Below are 21,892 nucleotides of genomic sequence, written 5' to 3'. Positions count from 1 at the left end.
CATCAAATCAGTCTGCCTTATACATCAGTCATCAATTCCTTCAAAAAGTGAGAAGCATCACCGACACATACAATAAATAACGGAACCAAATACCGCGGAGAATCTCATCCATAGCCCACAATACCAAACAGCAGGCAACCCGCGTGCTTTCCACGATTACCACGCAGCTTCTGCCGAACAGCCAGCCACCTCCGATGCAACGAGCCGGGGATCAAAGTTTTGAATTATTTAATGTGCCTGCTGCCAAGAACGTGCTGACGCGGCAAAGTCTGTGTGCTCAAACAAAACGTTGTCCATATACATGCACAGTGGTTTAACTGGGCAACACTGAACGGCATGACGTCACTCGTCGACTGAGGTGGGCGAAATCCGTTCCGGTAGCCCTCTTTTGGGCAATATCCGAATCGTTAGGCGCAGGGCTACGAGGAAGTAGGACAGTATCTCAAACCGGGGATCTCACGCACGCTGGACTTCATGAACACTGGACTTTATGATTCTCTTCTGCCCGGTGGTTTTGGACGTTTTCTGGACCTTGTGAACGCTGTATGCTGCGGTTCTGGACTTAAACCACTGGACTTTATGAACTCTGGACGTTTCAATACGCATCCCAGAGGACTCTCCCCCTACCCCTGTGAGGAGACCCCATTTTTCCATGACGCCCTGGCACGGGAATAGAACCAATGTTTATGTACAAACGGACCGCGCTGACGCAGATCGGGCGTATCCCAGACCGTGACGTCACTACTGGCATATGCTGTCGGCGGTGGCCGATGCATTATAGCCTTTGTGGCGGATGTCTGGTACGTCATGGAGCATTGAAGCATACTAATTAACTTTTTAATATCGATTTCCTGGCACAGTTCCAATGTCTGCCTTTTCTCTCGCCGAACAGACCTCGAAAGCCGAAGTGTTGGTGATATGACTTTCAAATGCCTACATCTCTTTCAGTAACACGATGGCTCAATAAATGCTGAGTCACGTTGCAAGGGCACTGACAAACCTAAACAAGGACAGAAGCGTACAAACTTGCCCACCTGTAAAGACAGAGGCCGAGCGGGTCACGCAGGAAGCATCAGCGTTTTGTGACATTTGCATGAGCCTTGTGCCACTCTCCGGTTTTATTAGCATGCCTCGTTTCCATTTCTTCCATCATTTTCACACGTCGGATCCATTACTCCGGGTGACATCTACGCAATAAAATCGTCAAGAAACACAATCAATTTATTACTAAAACCGAGATAAATACCGGCGTCATAAGACCGAACGTATATGACAAACACCAAGGCCACTAGAAGCATCAAACAACATGTTGCATAATCAAAACCGCACGTACGACAATTTGGCCATGTCGCGTCGAGAAAGTAAAACCGTGTAGCCGTTGTCCGCAGTGACCAAGCCGGAGGCAGCCGCGCGCCGAGCACACCACTGCAGCAGGGGTGTGCTCAGCACGCGCCCACGGCCGGCGCGTCGACAACCCGTCGGCGGACACTGCCTCTCACCGGCTCTGCCCGATCACGAGTACAGCGAACAGCCCTACTGGCCAGCCACGCCTCATGTGAGCCGGGTGACACATGTGGGCTTCGGAGACCCAGCACGTGCGGAGCCGGCCCAGAGATTGTGACCTGCAACGCGACCAGCGCCTTGCTTTCGCAGACCCACCCGTGAGGGGAAGGGAGGGGAGACGGTCGCACGTAGAACACACGCAATACTCAGGGGTCGCATCGGGCGGCACCTGCCTCCCGAGCGTGCCGACCCGCTCACAACCCGCGTCCGCTCGCGGACCGCGCCGTCTGCTCGGCTCTCCGAGCCACAGCCGCTGCCGGCAGTCCACCAGGGAAGAAGTCACCTGTCCTACACACAACGGAAGCGGTCCGCCGGGCGGCACGCGGCGCGAGCCACACTTGTACTTGCATAACACGCGGCGACTGTGAGATCGAGCCCCGCCCGCCGGGCCCTGCGCCCCTTAGGAGGGGCCGGCGCCGGAAGTGCCGTCGTACTGGGCCTTGTTCTTCAGCAGGAAGGTGGCCAGAAACTCGATCGGGTCCGGTGGCCTGCGGGTCAGGAGACTGACGTAAGTGGACGGGTGCGACCAGACTGGTGGGCTGTGTCACATGCTATGCAAAGATGTGCCATTGTTCTGGCAGCTTGGCTGTTGTTTCCTCCAGGAACGGAGGTACTGACCCACGGAGTCTGGGCGGAATAATCAAAAAATAATTTCGACTGCATGCAATAGCTAACCAGTAACGTAACTCCCAAGCATGGATCTCTATTCTCAGTGACCTTCACTCCACATCCGGCAGGATTTCTGGTCCATTTCACAGCCCCAAAAGGGTACATTTACCTCAACGGCCCACTCCCCGCACTGCATACCACTACATATCAGTTACCAGTTGTCGGTGCAAGGCAACAAAGTTCGGGAGAGCAAGCATTTGATTCTCACGCACCTAGCATGTAGCGTCACAACACACCACCTGACGCAACTACAGGCATCGCACCGCACCGCCCACACACTGTGTGGCACCACACGGCACAGCACAGCACACCACACCACACCACCACCACACACCGCACCGCACCGCACCGCACCGCACCGCACCGCACCGCACTGCACCAAACCACACCAACCGCACCGCACCGCACCCCACCCACCGCATCGTGCCGCACCACACCCCACCGACCACACCCGCACCACGTCCGCAATCGCAGCTAACACACATTCCGATCGTCAGCGGGGCAGCGCCGTCTGGGGGGGGGGGGGGGGCCGCCGGGCCGGCTCACCTCTCCTTGGCGAGCACAGAGAGAGCCTGCTGCAGGGCCGGCACCACCGTCTGATCGAGGTACTGGCGCGTCGGCAGCGACTGCAGGTCCAGCCGCGACTTCTTGGCGCCATTCTCGGCCGCCTTCTCGGCCGACACCGCCTTCTGCCGGCGCGGGTGCAGGAGCGGTCAGTATGGGGGCCAAGCCCTAGCATGCATTGCCAAAGGCAGGCCAGACAGAGCAATTTGAGTCAGCTTGGTGACAAGGATTTTTTGTCACTGAACTGGTAAAAAGAGTCTGTACTAAGAGTCTGAACTGGTAAAAATCACCCAATCAACACCAATATTTCATTCCTTCAAATTACCTTAACATTTCATTAAAAATCCTGTATTGTGTGCTGACACCCAATGAAAGCACAAACAGCCAACAGCAGAGCTCTTGACTGCTGAAACCCAATGAAAGCACAAACAGCCAACAGCAGAGTTCTTGACTACCATTGTGATGCTCCTAAAGCCTAATGTTAGGCTGAGAATGATTCAGACATGTATGCATCAAAAAGTACCTATGTGGGATGAGCTTTGGTTTGTAGGTGCACTGTGACTGCATGGAAAAGTTGAAGCAGGGATTGATGCCCTGTGACATGAAGACAGTTTGCTGGAGCTCATTGTTCACTGCTATGTTCAGCCTCCAGTTTCTTTGTGTTCGGACAATGGGGAACACTCATTGGAGGAATCTGCCTATTGCCAGATCACTTCAACATACAGGTCAGATTTTGAAGCAAAGTCCTGACCTTGTAATCAGTGCTGGTGGGACAAGAGATTGAAGGCAGCACAGTGAGCTAGGTGGTTGTGCACATCAGCAGAGGACTTGAATCAGCAATAGGCCAGTGCTTGAATAATGGGGATGAGTTGGCAACAGATTTTGGACACACAATGTGCTTTTAGAAGCAAGGATTACAAACATGCATAATGTGCCTGATAAGTTTAAAAAGCTTATGTACTTTCATAATATGACAATAAGTTTTCACATGACAATGACTCAAAAAACTGTAGCAGGTAATTATGTGGGCACCAAATTACCTTGGTATCAGTGTACAACACTATCATGTTGAGTTAGACCTAAGTTAATTTCCTCACCTGGACACTTTCAGGGATGTTCAGGTCTGAATTTGCACCATTGCTCCCAACCATGGCTCAGCTATTTTGAAATGATCACCAAATATCTGAAAATATTGTGGAACATGTTAGAATGTTTTTTAGAAGGTATCACAGCAAATACATAACAAACAGATTTATGTTTATGATTGACTTGCAGTAAACAAATGCCTGAGCTTCAGTGCATGAGTATCTAGACATTGCTCCAATAATATACAGTATGAGCTTGAAATGCATCCATATATCTGCCTGAAACCTGAATGATATCACACAAAGTGTTTATTGCAAATGTTACATACATCTGCTTCTGAACTCAACTGAAATGCTCTTGAAGATGAGCAGTGCTCATTGCTATGTGCTCATTGAGCACTGCACAAAATAATGAGTACCATCGATATGATTTAGCATTACAATGAGGCTTAAGCAAAACCCCTTAGTCAATCAAAAGTTCCAAAACAGGGTACAAATTTCAACCAATATCACAGCAATACCATCAATAACATAAAATCATTTCATACATTACATCTCATAATGTCAAAGCTACACAATATCTCACCTGATAATTATGGTTAACTGTGAAATAGCAGAAACATAAGTCAGTATGTCCAATCACCAGAGACCAGTCATATCTTTGAACCTTTTGCATGCATACTTGTGCTTGGTGAGTGGTGAAATGTCAATTTTGCATTGAACTTATTTGGTATGCATCCCTGTTTCACATAGTTAAAACAAAAAGAATGATCAGTTTACATCATTACTAGTGGTTCCACCTTCTTTATTTAAGCTCCTCAATATGCCTCTTAAGACATCAGGGTTAATTCCAAAAATTGGCTAGCATGGGATAACATAAGGACTTTTTACTGGCCTTTTAAGAATAGCAAATGAAACATTTTCCAACAAATTTCCATGGACTAAGAATATGCAATCAAATATCAAATATACCATTTACTTTATCCAGAACAATGCCATGGACCATAATACCAGATTTTTTTACATATGCAACTTCCATAAGTTAGTAACCTATGTTCTTGCTGACCAGCAACCAGACTTGGTCTGACTTAATAATAAAAACAGGACTGGATACTGGCTAATAGAAAGCCTTGGTACTGGCAATGTGTCAGAGTTCTCTACCAGATATATCAATCCAGCATGTTTGGCTGGCTGGAATGTGGGAGAGCAGACATGAAGTGTCACTTGACAGCTAAATAATGGATGGCTGTTTGAAAAAAAGAAATAAAAGAAATCTGACCAGCATATTGGATATAACCTCTGACAATGCAGCATATACAATGAGCTCATGTTTAACAAAAGGGCACAGGGTGCTCAAGCTGCCCACTGGATTGTAGATTCCCTCTGAAATGTTACATTATAAAGCATCCAGCTGCAAAGCTGCCAGTAGAAGCAGTAAGTCACAAAACAGTGCAAAGATTACACAAATTCGCAGCATAATGGAATAACCAGGAATAATTTATCATCACATGAGCCAAGCCCAGCACAACTCAGCAACAGTGAACAGCCTTCGAACGTGAAAACATGCTAATCACAAACAAAACACCGCATAATCTCCGAGAATAATGTACAATTACCGTAAAACCCCAACACTTCGTCGCACGCGTGAGGACGCTGCCCAACGTACTAGCCAAAATTGCCTCAGATTACGCGGAAAAAACAATCACAACAAGCGGGGCACGAGCGTCGCCCATGGACCAAGGTTGGGCGGGAAGAAGACTGAATGTTCGGTTCAGCATTTTGACAACCCATGCTCCGAGCTCACGGCACCGGTCGACATTAAACCTCTCCCATTCGATGTCGCGAAGTCCATTACGTACCTTAAAAAGACACGGTGACCTTCGGGCGGTTAGTCACCAACAATACTAACAATTGGAAAGAATTGCAGACGACCACTGCTCCTTACCTATGGAACCGGTTACCGTAAAAACTTCGAAACGCGATATGCCATAGTAGATATACTACCTTTTCCGGAATATGATGACTAGCGTGCCAGGTTGAAGGCCACCAAAAACGTTCCGAATCACCAAAATTGGCTGCAAACAATATTTGCCCTCAGGCCGATCGGCACAAAACAACTGCCAATCGACGTGCTACGTCAATTAATCTTCAGTCATTGGTTTACCCTGTCCAGAACGTGGTGTACTTGGGTCAGGTCAGACGTCATCAAAGACAGTCGAAGCCACCAAACATTATCCAGTAATGGGGGCTAAGCAAGGGGCTAAGCCCATTGGAGGATTGGGTCAACAGGTTTGACCGGCCGCTTAGTTCCTTCGTTGAAGACTGCCCTGCTGTTCGCGCCATTTCTGCAGCATTCCGAGTATCCGACCTTTTCACGTTTTATCTGCTCCTTAGCTTGCATAAGTACAGTGGGTGTAAACATACCCTATGAAAGGGAGCACTTACTTAGGTGGTCGGTAACTTTCAGAATTACAAGCTGCAATAGTCAATAGTCTCGCGCAGTTGCTGAGACCAGCTAGTGGGTGGCTTTTGTTGTCAACTTCTGTAAAGGACGTCCTACAGTACTAGTTTTGTACACAGTGCAAATTCACATGTGTTATTTTGTTTGCATGACAAGCCACAGGTTTAGGTTCCTGTTTTCACCAAGATCCAAAACCAAATGTTTGATGCTACCTTAATACCACCTTAACTCACAGTGTGATTAAACTGGCAAGACGTGAAATCATGAGGTAGCCAGCGTAGTTCATGATGCCATTTATCATCATCAAGGTGTGTACACACCATGTTAGTAAAGCATTACTGATATGCTGCATGGCATCAAATAAATGTGTAGTTTAACAATTCTGACAAAGGTGCCAATTTGATGCTTATGTTGCTCTCATTTTTCCTGCAGACCACTACCATGCTGTTTCACCTAGCAAGCAAGAGCTGCAGGCTTTTAAAGCCCTCTTGTTACTTGAGTTCTTTGGGCTGCAAACCATCCAGTTCAAGGGACTATCATGATGTGGTAGATATTGCTGTTGTTGGTGGTGGTATTGTAGGTGCAGCATCTGCTTTGGAAATCAAGAAGAGGCATCCAGGTCTTCAAGTACTGATCCTGGAGAAGGAGTCTGAACTAGGTATTATTATTATATGTCCAGCTTAGAACATGTTTGCATGTGCATCATTTGTCAGTCATCATTTGCCAGCATTTTGTCTGACTTTGCCCTAGGGGCTAGGTAACATGCAAAAAACCCAGGCTGTCTGTTCACCTGTAAGCCTCAATCATTGGTAACAAAAAATGTCACTGGTTTTAACTACAAATGTAGCCATTCTTCCACTCTGCTTTTGCTTGAAATGGAATATCTTTAAAAGTATTGAGGCCTGGACAAGCTTCTTGTATAGTTTTCCTTTTGTAGAAATGTGACATTTACTGTGAATGATAACATCATCTTGCTTTATTAGCAGTTAAATTTGTGATATTGAGCAGGGTTTTGCCTGCAGCATTCCACCAGTCTGGACACAACAGTGGAGTACTCCATGCTGGAATTTACTACAAGCCAGGATCTCTTAAGGCAAAACTTTGTGTGAAAGGCATGCAAATGGCATATGCCTACTGTGATAAGAACAACATTCCATACAAAAAGGTAACATTATTGGATGATGATCCATATATTGATATCAATAATTAGGAAATAAGTGGCATAGTATTTGTGTGGCTATGTTATGCATACAAATCACATGAACTTGGGAAATCACACCATTGTGCAAAACCTTTGAATGTACTATGCATTTGCACTGGCAACAAACATGGTGATTTACTTTGCCTTATGGTTATTGGTCACATTGCATGTATCTTGATTTCAGGTTGGCAAGCTGATTGTAGCTGTTAACCAGAGTGAGGTGGCAAGTCTGGAGGATTTGTTCATCCGAGGACAGCAAAATGGTGTGCCTGACTGAAAATGGTGGATGCTGATGGCATGCGAGAAATTGAACCATTTTGCAAGGTGAACAACCCATATCTGAAGTTCAACTATATGACTCACTGGTACAGCATTGTTACAAATGATCAGCTCATGATTCAGCTCAGGAAATTTATGTAGAGTTTGATTCAGCTCTTGGCTGAAAGCTGCATTTTTCCTGACATGCCAACTCAGGTCGCAGCTCACCCCAAAGCTACTGGCTCATGAGCCAATTCCTTGACTCAGCTTGGGTCAAACTTAAGTCTGGCTGGTATACCCCACCCTTGAGTTCATGGCTTGACTGCTGTTGAACTGGCCAGTATACACCAGAAATGTCAGTCACGGTGTGTGATGTCCACAGGGCGTGCGGGCCATCTTGGTCGCCACACACGGGAATCGTGGACTGGGGCTTAGTGACAACGGGAGTATGGCAGCGACTTCCAGAGGCATGGTGGCCATGTGCGGCTCAATGCAGAGGTTACCGGCTTCAGGGAGGCCGAGGCCGGCGCTGACCACCCGCTGCTGGTCGAGGTGCAAGGGACAGGCAAGTGTAACTGTGGTAACGGCGGACACCCCGGCGGTTGCTTCACTTCATCGGCACTTGGCACTTTGTGTGAAGTGTGAGGATTCTCCCTGCACTGATGATTCTATTCTGATGATGTCATGATTGCACGATATAATTCTACCCCCATTGGTACTATCCCGTGTCATGTCTCCCAGATCCAAAATAACTGCAATGCTTCTGGACCATCGGCTGAAAAATGGCACAAACTCTGAAATGTCGTGCTTTCAGGCTGCATAAACGTACCGTCCCCTACATACGTTCAGATCAGATTCGCCTCCTATTTGCACTACAGGGAAGTTCAGTGTGTACGAACGCGCGCGCATTGACATACGCTGCGCCGCTTCAGACTGTGTGGCCGGCCGGAGCGGTAACTGCTGTGCCACCTGACTCCGCCAGAGCCCGGTGCGCGCGCGGTTCGTGCTGACCTGCGGCGGCCTGCACGCCGACCGACTGGCTGCGCTCTCCGGCTGCCCGGCCGAGCCGCGTGTCGTACCCTTCCGGGGAGAGTACCTGCTGCTGCGGCCCGAGAAGGCGCATCTCGTGCGTGGCAATATCTACCCGGTCAGTGGCACAGCTTCTAGGTTTGTCGGGCCGGACGGACGGTATTGGGCTGGACGGACAGCCCGCGCAGCGCTCATGCAAGGAAATCAATGTGTTTGCTGCTCATGTTTGATGTCTGTCTGGTATGATTGACACGCTCAGATGACGGCCTTAATGTCATGTCATTTAGATGTCGACCAGATGCTTAGATATTCATGAGAGGATTGTATAGCATTTGGATGTAAATGAACCTTATGGACCCATAGTGTTATTCTTGATGTTATCTAAGAGTGTATGTGATATTAGAGCTTAAGTCTTGTAAATGTGGTGCTGTTAGTCCCATGTTTAGTGTCCATTTCTAAAGAATACACCATCTCGGATATCACTCGGCCCTGTGACCAACTGCGACCGGTGCCAGTCTCCCGCTGACCTACCCCCTCAACTGCAGGTGCCGAACCCGCGCTTCCCGTTCCTGGGTGTGCACTTCACGCCTCGCATGGACGGCGCCATCTGGCTCGGCCCCAACGCCGTGCTGGCTGCCAAGCGCGAGGGCTACCGGTGGGCTGACGTATCGTTCCGGGACCTTGCCGAGTCTCTGCGGTGAGCGGGCGCCGGCCCTGCGGCGGCGCTTCGGGGCGCCGGCCGTGCGGTGGCGCTTCGGGCGGTGGCCGGGCTGTGGCGCTTCAGGCGGCGGCCCTGCGGTGGCGCTTCGGGCGCCGGCCCTGCGGTGGCGCTGCGGGCGCCGGCCCTGCGGCGGCGCTTCGGGCGCCGGCCGTGCGGTGGCGATTCGGGGCGCCGGGCCTGCGGCGGCGCTTCGGGCGCCGGCCCTGCGGCGGCGCTTTGGGCGCCGGCCCTGCGGCGGCGCTTCGGGCGCCGGCCCCTGCGGCGGCGCTTCGGGCGCCGGCCCTGCGGCGGCGCTTTGGGCGCCGGCCCTGCGGTGGCACTGCCGGCGCCGGCCCTGCGCGGTGGCGCTGCCGGCGCCGGGAGATGTTATCCACCCCTTAGCAGATCTCATCAAGGGTCTGCTGACGCTACAACGGATCAGCAACAGAGCGAAGAGTAACCGCGACTCGTGTGTACATGTGTTTGGAACCAGCGACCGAAAATAGGTTCATTCATTGCCTAGCTGTTGGTTCCGAATATCGGTGCACCGCGCCCCTGCTTGCCGCGGGCTGGCATAGTATTGTCTTGCTTGCAGTTAGCTGGTGTAGTCTTGTCTTGCTTGCAGCATGATGACGTAGTCTTGTCTTGCCTGCAGCAGTCTGATAGTCTTGTCTTACTTGCAGCAGGCTGACACGGTGTTGCTTCTTTTCAGGTACCGGGGATTCCGCAAGATCGCACTTAGGAACCTGGGCTATGGCACAGGAGAGATCATGCGCTCTATTTTCATCCGGCTCCAGCTAGCCAGGCTCCGGCAGTACGTGCCTGATATCACTGCTGCCGACATCACTAGGTATGACGCCACGGCCAGAAAGTAGCCCAGCTGTCGTCAGGCTCGTTGTTCATTGGCCGTTGGAAGTATATTCCTCACCTGTGACGTCACGGCCCAAGCCCATTCTCTACTTGGCCTCGGGACGAATTAGATGGGTTTGTTAAATGTAATTGGTTCTGACATAACAACGCATAGTAACGGTCGATGGGCTGCTGACGGCCTTGGTAAGTCCGGTGAACAGGCAGGTCTCGATCGCTTGTAAATGATGTGATCGATAATCATGGTTAGCCACAGATCACTTGCTAATAACTGATGTGCCAATAATTTTGAAGTGCGCCATTCCTGCATGCTATATATCTCCACGGGGTTGAATCACCAGGTTGTATTTTGGCCATATTTTTCACTTTTGACCATATTTTGAGTTAAAGGTGTTCTTCATTGGTACGTATCTATGACGTCGCCTTTATGGGAAGAGCTTTTGCCGTAATTGAATGAGGAACTGGGCCCAGGTGTCCGACTCGACGACCAGTTATGTTGCCAAAGTCTCCCGTAGTCGTTCCAGCTTTCATGGTTACAACTTGTGGCATGCCACTACTTACTGGTTAGAAATGGCCGTGCACCTTATTCGTAAGCGAATGCTCTGTCGTTGAACGTGCTCTGTGGGCGTACAGGCTGTCCAAACTGCCGTTGCCTGTCCGACGGTCCGCCTCCACGCCCCCCAGGGGTCCGGCCGGGGTACGCGCGCAGGCGCTGGACGCCGACGGCAACTTGGTGGACGACTTTGTGTTCGACAGCGGCGAGACGGGTGTGTGGCGCCGCCTGCTGCACGTGCGCAACGCGCCCTCGCCGGCGGCCACCTCCTCCCTGGCCATCGCCGAGCTGATCGCCGACCGCGCGCAGCAGCAGTTCCAGCTGAGCTGAGCTGAGGGTGACAGCAGCTCCAGCTGAGCTAGGCTGAGCGCCGGCTTCAGCTGGCATGGGCTCGGCTCAACAGCAGAGTCTGTCGAGCCGGGTTGAGCTCAGCAGCATGCCAGCGTAGCTGCGCCCAGCCGGGAGAACCCGGCTGTTATGCTGTGTTCAGCAACGGTCCCAGCTGGGTGGGGTTAACTGAGGATTACAGATAGTCTGGGCCGCTGAACAGCAGTGTCAGCTGAGATGTGCGGAGCTCGGCAGCTTGGGTACATGAACCTGCCAGATGTCAGCTCAGCATAGTGTCCTGCAGGAATTAGCTACATGAGATGATTTAGGTGGGATTTGCGGTAAGCTGAATTCAGCTGCAGACCTGAATGGCTTGTTAGCAGCTACAGCTAGATGGTTTAGCGGAGATTAACCACTCAGCGTTGTGCCTAACACGCATAGCATTGGTAGCGTGTGCAGCGGTGGGGTGAGCTGGGCGAAAGTAGACGGTACTCAAGGCTACATTTAATGTGATATCCGGTGTCGGATACAACGGTGATGAAAGGTCCGGCCCGATGGATCAGTTGGTTAAAGCGTCTACCCTTCGATCCACTCAACCGTGGCGGTATGGGTCCAGGTCGCTTTGGGCACACGCTATATGTCCCTGACAGGTAGGGCCTGCGGCCGGTGGCAGCGGCCGCGCCAATGGTCATTTGACGTCAGAGGACAGGACGGACCGTGCCGGGCGTTGCCAGGGTAATAGATACCGGGCATTCCGGCACGTTAAACTTTCGCAGCCAGGTTGCGCTGATTTGGAATTGAGCTAGCAAATGGTAGGGGTCGGGGCCGGGTCAATCACCACTTAATGAGCTGTGATCCCAGCAATCCAGCCATTCGAAAGGTTCCGATTAAATCTTGAAAATGAGGCCGGAGTGTCCCTGTTATTCCGGCCAGATGGCAGTGAAAATAGTGTGCTTGCCGCTGCGCAGGTTGATCACATTGAGCCAAACCGCAAGCATTCTGTCTTGTAAGTCGTTTACCACGGACACGATTACGTGTACAGCCTTTTACAAACTTCATGACTTTTAGGATAGACATGGTGGTCATGTATGTGCTCTCGACATAAGGAGCAGAGAATACAGGGTTGCAAATCAAAGTAACTCTCATATCCTCAATACTCTGGGAGTATTCAGGTAGAAAGGATTACTACCGCCAGTTGATACATATGTATTTCGCTGATTGTTACCTGGTACCAGCATTGCCTGCGTTCTATTTAGAGCGGCAGGAGGGGGTACGGAGGGCCAGTTGCGGCGTTTTTTTTTCTTTTTTAGTGCATTGCGCGACTGAACCTGGTTGCATCTTGTCTTCCAAATACGCTACGGAACATGGTAGAATTCGCCGTCGTGAATATTTTCTCATGACGTGGTTGGTGGTAGGCATGACCGTCCAGTCTTCATACTGGGTCGGGTTTGTTATGCTACTTTGTTGCGAGAACGGTCTACGTCAGGCGTCGTGCTCGCCGAAGTTGCAATACACCAGAGGCACTGATGATGGTATGGTGCGTTGCAGCCTGCCTTGGACCTTGCAATGGATCGATTCCAGCAGGCGGACCGGGCGAACCATAATATCGTTCTTTAATAGCACGTAAATTGGAAGCTTGCTACCGACACGGAAGCTGGGAAGCAGAATTATTTTGTATGTCACGATCTGATATTTGTAGCCAGCCACCCTTTGCGCCTCGGAAGACAACCAGGACAACATGCCCAGGTATCGGTCGCTGAAAGATACATTTTTGACGAATAACACATCGCAAGATGATAATTCGCTTATGAATGCACGTTGTTAGTTCAATGAAACACAAGTACATCTTCCAGTGAAGTCGGGCACTTTGCTGAGCAGGTAAGTTAACTTAAGACGACGTGCGGTATACGCCGACTTGCGACGTTCTGTCTTCGACTTTCGCCAATGCCGATGTAGTTTGTAGCCGTTTGTACTAGTACGCGTTTCACGCGATTGTCGCAATACCTGATCGTGGTTCAACACGCACGATCAGCAGTACCGCACACAAAAGAACGCTGTCGTGAACACCCACCATTTCAACACATCAGTCAAAATCGCCACACGTCGCCAAGTCTGCTTCGAACTTCATGGATCCCAGCGATCCCAACACATTCCAAGCGGGGCGTCACCAAACGTACGGTCAGCATGCGCGGTACCAACCACACCACACTTCACACCACAGCACGAGCGCAACTACACTGCCCCAGCCGCAGCCCCTCCAGAAAGGGCACCGCCGTGTCCGCTAGCTCGCACCCCTGACTGGTGCGTGCGGCGGCCTTACCGGGCGACGGCGCCCAGCCGGCTGAGCACGCCGGCCCGGCCGCCGCCCAGTCGGGCCCGCACGCCCGACCGGGCCGCCGCCGAGACCACCCTGGCCGCGCCGGCGCCAGCTGCCGGTCGACTCGCTGCTGAAGACGTGGCCATGCGCGCCTTGACGCCGGCGGCCGGGCCGCGAGCCGCGGCGCCGAGCGAGGCTCGTGCGGCCGGCGAGCCGACGCGGGCGCGCGCGCTGGCCGCCGATAGCTCCCGGTCACTGGCCAACGTCGACGTCACTGCAGAGAAAAGGAGATGGGCTTAGAAGTGCCGTCTCGTGGGTGCGGATGGGGAATCAACCCCGCGCGCCTGTACATTTTGTGCACGGAATGTCTTTAAACAAATAAAACTATCAGCTTGTTTGAAACAAGTAAGACATCACGAAAGGTAGCCCAAGGGGGGCGAGACTGTTTACTTGTCACCGTCATTTTGATTCGGCATTACATATACTACAAAGTCTAAACCTTCGGCAGGTCACGGGTTGAGTCATAGGTGAACCCATTCGATTCGTCAGCACGAGTTCCCGCCAATAAGTTTGAAGCCCCGCCTCTCCCGGTGGCGCCAGGTCTGCAGGCGGCCTGGCGTCGGCACTGACCTAGGGCGGGTTTGCGGCCGGGGTCGGGCCGCTCGGGCCGCTCGCCGGCGCCGCCCGGTTTCAGCACACCTCGGTACGTCAGGCCGGGGCCTGGTCGCGGCCCCGGCCTCGGCTCAGAGACGAGTCGGACTCGATGGCGGGGCGTGCCGACCGCCGCCGCCTCGGCGTGCAGTGGCGCACGCTGGCAGCGCGGGTGGCGGTCAGAGGCGGTGAGCACGGTATCGGGCAGCACGCGCCGATGGTTCGCGAGTCATCAACAGTCTCCGTCGAGCAATGGTCGTCATGGCGAGATTGGATATCGGATGCACTATGGTAGAAGAGAACGAGGCGGCTCAGGCGGCTATTTGAGCTGAATCCAACAGCAACCCGAATCCTAACAAGCTACAAAAAACTACCTTTATTCCAAACTAAATTACTGCAAAACAAAAATATTTCGTCCGCAAGCAAGGTCCTGTCACGTTGCATGCAGTTTCAGCCCACGAAGTCCTGCACGATTGTTCCCAACCGTTGGGTAGCGTTCAGTTTGTTTGACGATCAGACGGCTTCCCTCTAGATCCCGAGACATGTCACCGCCCCCAATTCAGTGCCCCAGTGCCCGAAGGCGGCGGTCGGCCCCGCACCTACGGTCCCAGGTCCCAGGGTTGCGGTGGTCTCACCTGCGTGGCGGCGGGCCCGCTCAGGCCGGTGATGTGGAAGCGCGTGCTGTCCGGGGTGGTGGACGTGACCTGACTGTCGGCGCCCAGCCGGTCAAATACCGTCTTTTTGCCATTCAGAGCTGCGGCGAGATCGGTAGTCACCGAGTCAGGTCGACAGTGGTCAGCACGGCCGGACCCAGCGACGCCGGGATACAGACAGCTCTTGGCTGCGGTCGGGCTGGATGTGACTTACCGCCTTGTCCGGCGAACGGTGGTCGGTCGGCGTTATGTTTTTACAGAGTGACATAAACCATTCGCACCATAGTGCGAAGTGGCCTCAGCGGCCGAAGCGCTGGTCAGTACCAAAATTATCATCAGTAGCGGTAGCTGGAAACAAGACTAGATGCTTCTGGGTATGAAGGACACAGTGACATCTACCACAACTAGCACACATGTTGTAAGCGCAACCCGCGCATTTGTCGGCGCCTCGACAAACGGCCACTGCACAGTTTAAATATCCCCAACGTGATCGAACATGAGGAGTGAGTCATCTGTTTTTCCTTGTTTCTTTTTAAGCTGTGTTTCATTACTCACACGAGTTGTCACGCATGTTAGATGACTACCCACTGACCTGACTTGGCCTGTGGTGTGCCCAGACGCCCCGAGGCCACGAGCCGCAACTTGGCAGGCGCCGGCTGGTCACCAGCGCTATGATCTGATGACAGACGGGTGTTTCCAGCATTAAACATTGCACAATGTGTATTGCAGATCGTTATACCTTTCCCTTCAGGTCCATTTACACTACATGAAATGTGTGACACCAAAGTCCATCCTTTAAATAATGAACAAATGAGCGGATGCATGATTGCAACCCATAGCGGCCATCACTGCATGTGAGGATGCACCAACGAACTCCACCAAGCCGATCTGACTTCACTAAGGCCAGCCACCATCACCAGCTGCTCACCATCAGCACCACCTCAACCCACTGCCATCGTCAGCTTTTCCTAGTGACCAGGCCCTCACCACACCGGCACAGCGCCGCCAGCCCGTTCCACGGGCCCTACCTAGTGGCCAGGCCCTCATCACACCGGCACAGCGCCGCCAGCCCGTCCACGGGCCCTACCTAGTGGCCAGGCCCTCATCACACCGGCACAGCGCCGCCAGCCCGTTCCACGGGCCCTACCTAGTGGCCAGGCCCTCATCACACCGGCACAGCGCCGCCAGCCCGTTCCACGGGCCATCACCCACCGTCGTCAGCAAGGTCGGCGGCGCGCTTGCGGCGCGTGGTGGGCTCGGCCGGCTGCGACGCCGGCTCCTTGCGCACCAAGCGCTTCACCATGCGCGCCGCCGGCGACTCGACGCAGGCCGGCGCCGGCTTGGCGCGCGCCGCCGGCGGGTCGGGCGAGACGCGCCCGCCGGGGCCCATCTTGCGGGCAGTATACTCCTGCGGGGAGGTGGGCAGGGGAATGGGCTATACACCTCTGAGCAAGTGAAAGTCAGCGATACAAATGATGCACTTGCTGGAGAGTAAAAAGACTAGGTCCGTATCAACTCTGAATGCAAAGTATACTGCGTGAATATGAAGTCAGCAGTTATGAACTTGCGGCACAAATCAAGGGACACCATACTGCACAACATATGCACTTTTGGTGTACCATGCTACAGCATTTTTACCTGGTGTTGAGTAAGTCCAAGATCACTAATTCACATACAGTTACCAGGTGCAAGGTTAATGCCTGGTGTGGACATCACCAGTTGGTGTGGCTGGTGACATGCAAGTCAGCACAATGGCTGGTGTGGATCTGATTGCACTGCAACAATGATATATCTATTCATTATTGATTACCTGCTGGCTGACAGACTTGGCATGTTTCAATATAGCAATTACATCACCCAAAATGGTGATATTAAGATCCCTGAGGTAGTCCTTGTTGAGATCAGGCAGCATGTCCAGCCTCATCCTGTTGTCACTGAATGAGATTGCATATTCTGTGGCTACCCCTGCTGGTATGCTGGCATCCATGAAGAACTTAAGCCAAGTCTCTGCAACAGAATGGGAATAGTGCATACTTAGATGGTCATCGAGCAATTGGTATGTTCATGCCGATGTGCTCTGAACATACCAGTCCACAACATTCTACATGTCGCTGGCTAGCCATCACCAGTAAGCACATCACATTACGCCCCCAAGGGGGTTCAGTCCAGGTGGAGGTCCCTGGTGTCATGGTCCGCTGCCAGTGTCGAACAAGTCAGTACAACAGACAACAAATACAAAGTAGTATGTCACATTGTAGCAAGTCTACTGAACAGCTGTAAATGCCTGTTAGGAAATGGCTAATTTGAGGCCAATTATTTATACACCCCATAAATATTGGGATATAACTAGACTGCTGCCCTGAGCATGCTGATGATGTGGCATACATACATATACATTGGTATCTGCCGCGCCACCAGAGCCTTGGCAAGGGGAAGGCACAGGTTTTGACAAAGGGCAAAAAAATGCCGAGCATGGCACATTTATCAATGAGGCTGTTTTCTTTGACATTTTCATTTTTAACCTTCCAATCAACTGGAGAAATTATGCGTTAAACGACTGCATAACATAAATTGCCAGCGCTCTTCATTTAACAATGGTCCAGTGGACTCTTTCAAAACCGGTGGAAGTCAAAAGCTTTGTCAGAATCTTTATCTGGGCTGTAGAGATGTTACGGACCTCGCGGATGCAGGTCGGGATGGGTCAACAATTTGTATTAATATCGTCAACCCATATTTGTTTTAAAAAGTTCAACATTCAGTCGAACTGATAAGCGATACAAATTATGCAACATATTTTTGAGCATGCGAGCTCGCAAATCATGGCAACAAAAACCTCGGTGCCGGGCGTTGCAGTCTCCACAAGCCGCGCAGCGTCGACCCCGTCGATAATACTAAGTAGTGACTAACGGGTAGACGCAAAGGATGCATTTGAAAGAAGTACCTTTGAACTCTGTATGACATCAAACCGTTCATGTAGAAGGTAGCTGGGCGTATATTTCACCTGTGCGAGTTTTAGACTGATGAATTGAGCGACTTGGTCTTTAGAGAAACGCGAAGAAGTGCTATGATCTGTTGGCAGAACTGGAAGAGCACAGGTACAATCTCTATTTTTTTGTGCTACTGTAGCTGTTGATCTGTCCAGGAGACAGCCCCAAACCTGTAAGAAAAACGCCCAGCCTAATCCTTGAACGGTACGAAAAAATTTTCTGAGACGTTTGGAGGCATTATTCCATGACGGTCGCTCTCGCGTGCACGGCACCGCCGCCTGGTGTTACTTGTAGCGGCCAATGCCGTCCGGTTTGACAGAAACTGTAACCCAGGCCATCGCTGTCCTCGCTTCTAGGACTGCGGGAATGCAGGCTCAAACCCTTGAATAATTTGTTTCATTAGTCAATTCAACAAAAGGAGACACGTTCCCTGGCAGACACGGGATGGTCTCATTTGTTTTTTGAACTTACATCGACACACTTAACTCAACACTAATGAGACCCCTTATTTTTGTCCGGGGAAAGGGGTCCCTTAAGAAGAGCACTGGGGGCATATTACTGTCCCCGGTCGAGGGTGAAGAGCTATCCCGTCCCACCGCGGGGTGTTTTCCGACCGTCATTCTGTGGATACGCGACAGGATCCCCGGCCGGTCCGGATGCCATTGGAGGGTAGATTATATTGGTCCTCTCCCTGACGCGGGAGGCCTTCTGACTCACGCAGACCACGGTTGATCCCGGTTCGATGCAGCAATCCTCACTGACGCAACATCCCTGACCGCCGCAGGTGGTCCAATAATTGGCACATAGCCTCTACCTCGGCTTAACGGGCCCATGCTGGAATTGGGTCGGAGAGCCCACCGTTTGGCACTGGGGGTCCTGACTGGCACAGGACCCTTCCACTGTCTCAATGTGAACAATCGTCGTACACTTTCATGCTTCCTTGCACTGTCAGAACCTCAAGCGACGCAAGAGGCCCTCTATCCTCGGGGTCCCATCCCCGTCCCTGTTGAGCAAATCCTCCCAACTGACTTGAGGCTCGTTGCCGACACAGAATTTCTTGCTAAGCACTGCGCGCCCCTGAACGGCACAGCAGCTGACAATGTTGCAAGGGTCCTGACCAATGTGAATCGCGGGCCCGGCCGTGCCCCTTCCCGGGAATGCGGCCCCAGAGCTCAGACCGAAAAGGAGTCGACCACTCTGCGTTGGTGATCTCTGGGTGAAACAGAGGAAAGCTCTGTTTCAGGGTCCCCAATCGGTACAAGGGACCTTGTAACTGACATTTGAGATCACAGCCCTGCGGGCGGGGGTCCCTAAAGTGACCTACAGCCAGCCCTTTGTGCCACTCAGCCTTCCAATAGGACCTTTGATCTCTGGTCTCAAGAGACTCTTCAGCCCCTGTTTGAGTCCATGCAAGGCACTGTGGCCCTCAACCAACACAGCAGCCACTTACAGTGTCAGGGACCCTGAACATTGGAAATCCCTGGCCTCACTCCTGCTTAGGAAGCACTCCTGCTCAAGGGCTCAGATGGATAGGGACCTGACTGGCACCATATCAGAGTCCTATGTAATAGGAACAGAGAACCCTAAAAAGAGCCCTTATGGAAGCCCTCTGACTGACATTTCAGGTTATGGCATTACAATTGGGGGGTGGGGTGAGCCTGGGTCCACTCACACCCTTCATCTTTAGTCCCAAGAGGCCCCTCCAGCTCCTCTTGGGATCTCCTCACAAAAAGCCGCTGACTGACGAAGGGCCAGTAGCCAACACATGACATCCTTTTTTACACTGCAGTACCCTGACAGACACACGGGCCTCAACCACTGTTTCAGGGACCCAGACTAATACAAATCTTCCCCCAGCCCAGCCTTGCACCTGTGCAGAAAATGGGCCTCCAGGATTCACACTGACAGAGAGCCAACTGTTTGGCTTTTGTGGTCTCTGGCTGACTTAGAAACCTGCATTGCCTCTGGGGTCCTCAAATGGTGCAAGAGGATCTCTGAATGATATTTCTGGTCAGACCTATAGGCCACAAATCTTTGCAACCTACAGCCAGTCATTCCAGCCCATATGACCTCTAACAGGCCTTTAGAAAGTTCTTTAGGTTGGGCCACCCTGGGCCCCTCTGGGCCTCTTTGAACAAAATATAAAGTGACATGTCATTAATGTACTCTGCCAAAAAGAAAATATACTCATTGCACATTGTGCATGGTGGCAGCTGCACCTAGGTGGTTGATGTAGTGTGTTAATACTATCATGCCACCATAATTACATTGCATCAATTTGAGAAAATAAGACATGGTATTCTGAAGCAGTAGCATACAAATCATGAATCATTGCATGTAACTATCCATGTAAATTTCACTTGCAGGTTTTTACTTCAGTGACAACTGAAACAGCATCTGCTTGCTGTCATGCCCAATACTGTATGACAAATTATTGCTCTCTAACTGGCAACACAGATGAAGAGACAACAGTCGCACAGATATACAAAAGGCCCTCAGTTCCCTTTTTGTCCTACCCATTTGTAGTTCTTACATCTTGAGTTCAAATTTTTGATTCACCGGGAGGTACTGAAAGACAATGCTGTAGTACTAAATGGCAATTCGATCGACAGCATTCAATATTCCGAGCAGAGCTCATCCTCAGAGACTTTCGCGAAAGCGCAGCCCAGCGCACAGCTTTAAGAACCAAGCGCAACGGTTCTGAATTAATTATACTCACTAATCGAGCTTTCATCCGCGTCCATTCTTCTTCTAGATAGCTGATAATTCGCTATCAATGCGGAAATATTACGGAAATTGCTACCCGACCGCACAACAGACCGCTTCCCGGCAACACTCGTGTAAAGGGCATCGACAGCGGTTACAACAGGATGTCGCGCCAAGAACGCCGTCATTTGATGCGGGCGTGATCAAGGCGGTATAAACCAAGCAGAGTACCGTCGCGGCTGTGCATTCGTCACCGAAGATCCTTTGTGACGTCAAGGGGGTACACCTAAAACGTCCGGGAGGCCCCAAATGTGGAAAGGGTAAGGACTAATCGCACACATTACAGCACGTTCGTTGGGTGGAATGATGAGTAAAATCAAGATAAATCTGAAAAAGGAGCAATTCAAGAACAGAGGCGGTAGTATAGGACCCAGGACGAAAGCTTTTCGAGGGCGATCCACCTCGTTTTACGCCAAAGAAGCGCTCGGCGTAATGAATTATCTCTGAATTAGAAACCGCCAGATGTTCTCAAAACTGCACCCCGGGTCATCAGTTCATTTTTTCAACACAAGGGAGGGCTTCCGCCCTCCAGTAGCCACCCCGAGCGGATCCATCAAACATCTAGGCCCCAGATGGCACATAGATAGACACCGAACGGGAAGATCACCCGATGGGACAACATGGCCGCATACCGGTGTCGCACGACTGCGTATCGAGTGTACGCATATTTCTCACCTTCCTGACTGAGATGTTTGTTTATTCGTTCATTTAGGACATCAGCATCCCACAGGATGCCAGCGTGGAAGATGTGTTTTTTTCAGAACCGGTCGGGTATAACAACGGAAGAAGCTAAGGTGCCCCAAGCTCGTCGACAATACCCCCGACCCAGACCCGGTCAGGCACATCCGCGAGGCTCCATCTAACGGAACAGCCAAATCAATACGCACTGGGGCCTAGTGATTTGCCCGAGCTGGGCCCTGACGGCTGCTAGTTTCATGTTGCATAGGAAAATAATGACGAAAAGTACGGTCAACTGCACCTTTGCCTAGCAAATGGCGGATAAGGATTGTTTAAGTCTTAAGTCAGATACAGTCGAGCGCACCACAAGCATGTTTATAGCCTTTTGGCTACTCATCTTCCATGCTAGCAATATTCAAATCGGATCAATCAACATCGATAGTGCTTGTTTGACAACATGTTTGGCTTTAGTCAATACGACTGTCGGCCGTACATTGTCCTCTTGTTAACGTGGAAGCAGGGGATAAACTTCAGCATGTCTATCGTCTCCACCGTCGACTTCA

At 51.4% G+C, this 21,892-nt stretch overlaps 3 protein-coding genes across 10 annotated transcripts; 1 reads left to right on the top strand and 2 right to left on the bottom strand.

Moving 5' to 3' along the window:
* Positions 1–1,195: 1,195 nt before the first annotated feature.
* LOC119109740 (protein dpy-30 homolog) lies at positions 1,196–6,125 on the bottom strand. Of its 8 annotated transcripts, none has more exons than XM_037233514.1 (5): positions 5,886–5,923; positions 4,468–4,484; positions 3,894–3,979; positions 2,779–2,921; positions 1,196–2,051 (listed from the first exon to the last, which is right to left on the bottom strand). In XM_037233514.1, the coding sequence occupies exons 3-5, from the start codon at positions 3,945–3,947 to the stop codon at positions 1,964–1,966; spliced, it is 285 nt and encodes a 94-aa protein (XP_037089409.1). In that variant the 5' UTR covers positions 3,948–3,979; positions 4,468–4,484; positions 5,886–5,923; the 3' UTR covers positions 1,196–1,963. The 8 variants fall into 8 exon arrangements, with proteins under 8 accessions (XP_037089409.1, XP_037089402.1, XP_037089424.1 ...); XM_037233507.1 differs by having other exon boundaries at positions 5,827–5,895; XM_037233529.1 differs by lacking the exon at positions 5,886–5,923 and adding an exon at positions 5,741–5,775.
* On the top strand, positions 6,097–11,381 carry LOC119109796 (L-2-hydroxyglutarate dehydrogenase, mitochondrial-like). Its single transcript, XM_037233553.1, is given in 12 exon segments — positions 6,097–6,170; positions 6,775–7,000; positions 7,365–7,507; positions 7,728–7,815; positions 7,818–7,867; positions 8,184–8,198; positions 8,200–8,241; positions 8,243–8,370; positions 8,786–8,948; positions 9,376–9,527; positions 10,243–10,380; positions 11,082–11,381. Coding segments are annotated over 12 exon segments (1,392 nt in total). The 5' UTR covers positions 6,097–6,122; the 3' UTR covers positions 11,281–11,381.
* Positions 11,382–13,558: 2,177 nt separating this feature from the next.
* LOC119098628 (uncharacterized protein C19orf47) lies at positions 13,559–20,728 on the bottom strand. Its single transcript, XM_037221601.1, has 7 exons — positions 20,605–20,728; positions 16,709–16,905; positions 16,111–16,306; positions 15,491–15,574; positions 14,881–14,999; positions 14,225–14,405; positions 13,559–13,575 (listed from the first exon to the last, which is right to left on the bottom strand). The coding sequence occupies exons 1-7, from the start codon at positions 20,627–20,629 to the stop codon at positions 13,559–13,561; spliced, it is 819 nt and encodes a 272-aa protein (XP_037077496.1). The 5' UTR covers positions 20,630–20,728.
* Between the last annotated feature and the right edge of the window lie 1,164 nt (positions 20,729–21,892).

Source organism: Pollicipes pollicipes, unplaced genomic scaffold (assembly GCF_011947565.3).
Source record: "Pollicipes pollicipes isolate AB1234 unplaced genomic scaffold, Ppol_2.1 Scaffold_2555;HRSCAF=2994_pilon_pilon_pilon, whole genome shotgun sequence".
Lineage (NCBI taxonomy): Eukaryota > Metazoa > Arthropoda > Thecostraca > Pollicipedomorpha > Pollicipedidae > Pollicipes > Pollicipes pollicipes.
The sequence above is the reverse complement of the archived record's forward strand: the minus strand, read 5'-3'. Positions and strand labels throughout refer to the sequence as shown.

What these genes read in the sequence shown, in the direction of transcription:
- LOC119109740 (XM_037233543.1), bottom strand. Translation starts at nt 3,947, where the DNA reads ATGGTTGGGAGCAATGGTGCAAATTCAGACCTGAACATCCCTGAAAGT. An exon ending in ACATCCCTGAAAGTGTCCAG is followed by an intron (nt 2,922 to 3,893) that starts GTGAGGAAATTA and finishes CCGCGCCGGCAG; the next exon opens with AAGGCGGTGTCGGCCGAGAA. An exon ending in TCTGTGCTCGCCAAGGAGAG is followed by an intron (nt 2,052 to 2,778) that starts GTGAGCCGGCCC and finishes CCTGACCCGCAG; the next exon opens with GCCACCGGACCCGATCGAGT.
- LOC119098628 (XM_037221601.1), bottom strand. Translation starts at nt 20,629, where the DNA reads ATGGACGCGGATGAAAGCTCGATTA. An exon ending in CGCGGATGAAAGCTCGATTA is followed by an intron (nt 16,906 to 20,604) that starts GTGAGTATAATT and finishes ATTCTGTTGCAG; the next exon opens with AGACTTGGCTTAAGTTCTTC. An exon ending in GCGGGCCCGCCGCCACGCAG is followed by an intron (nt 14,406 to 14,880) that starts GTGAGACCACCG and finishes CCGCGCTGCCAG; the next exon opens with CGTGCGCCACTGCACGCCGA.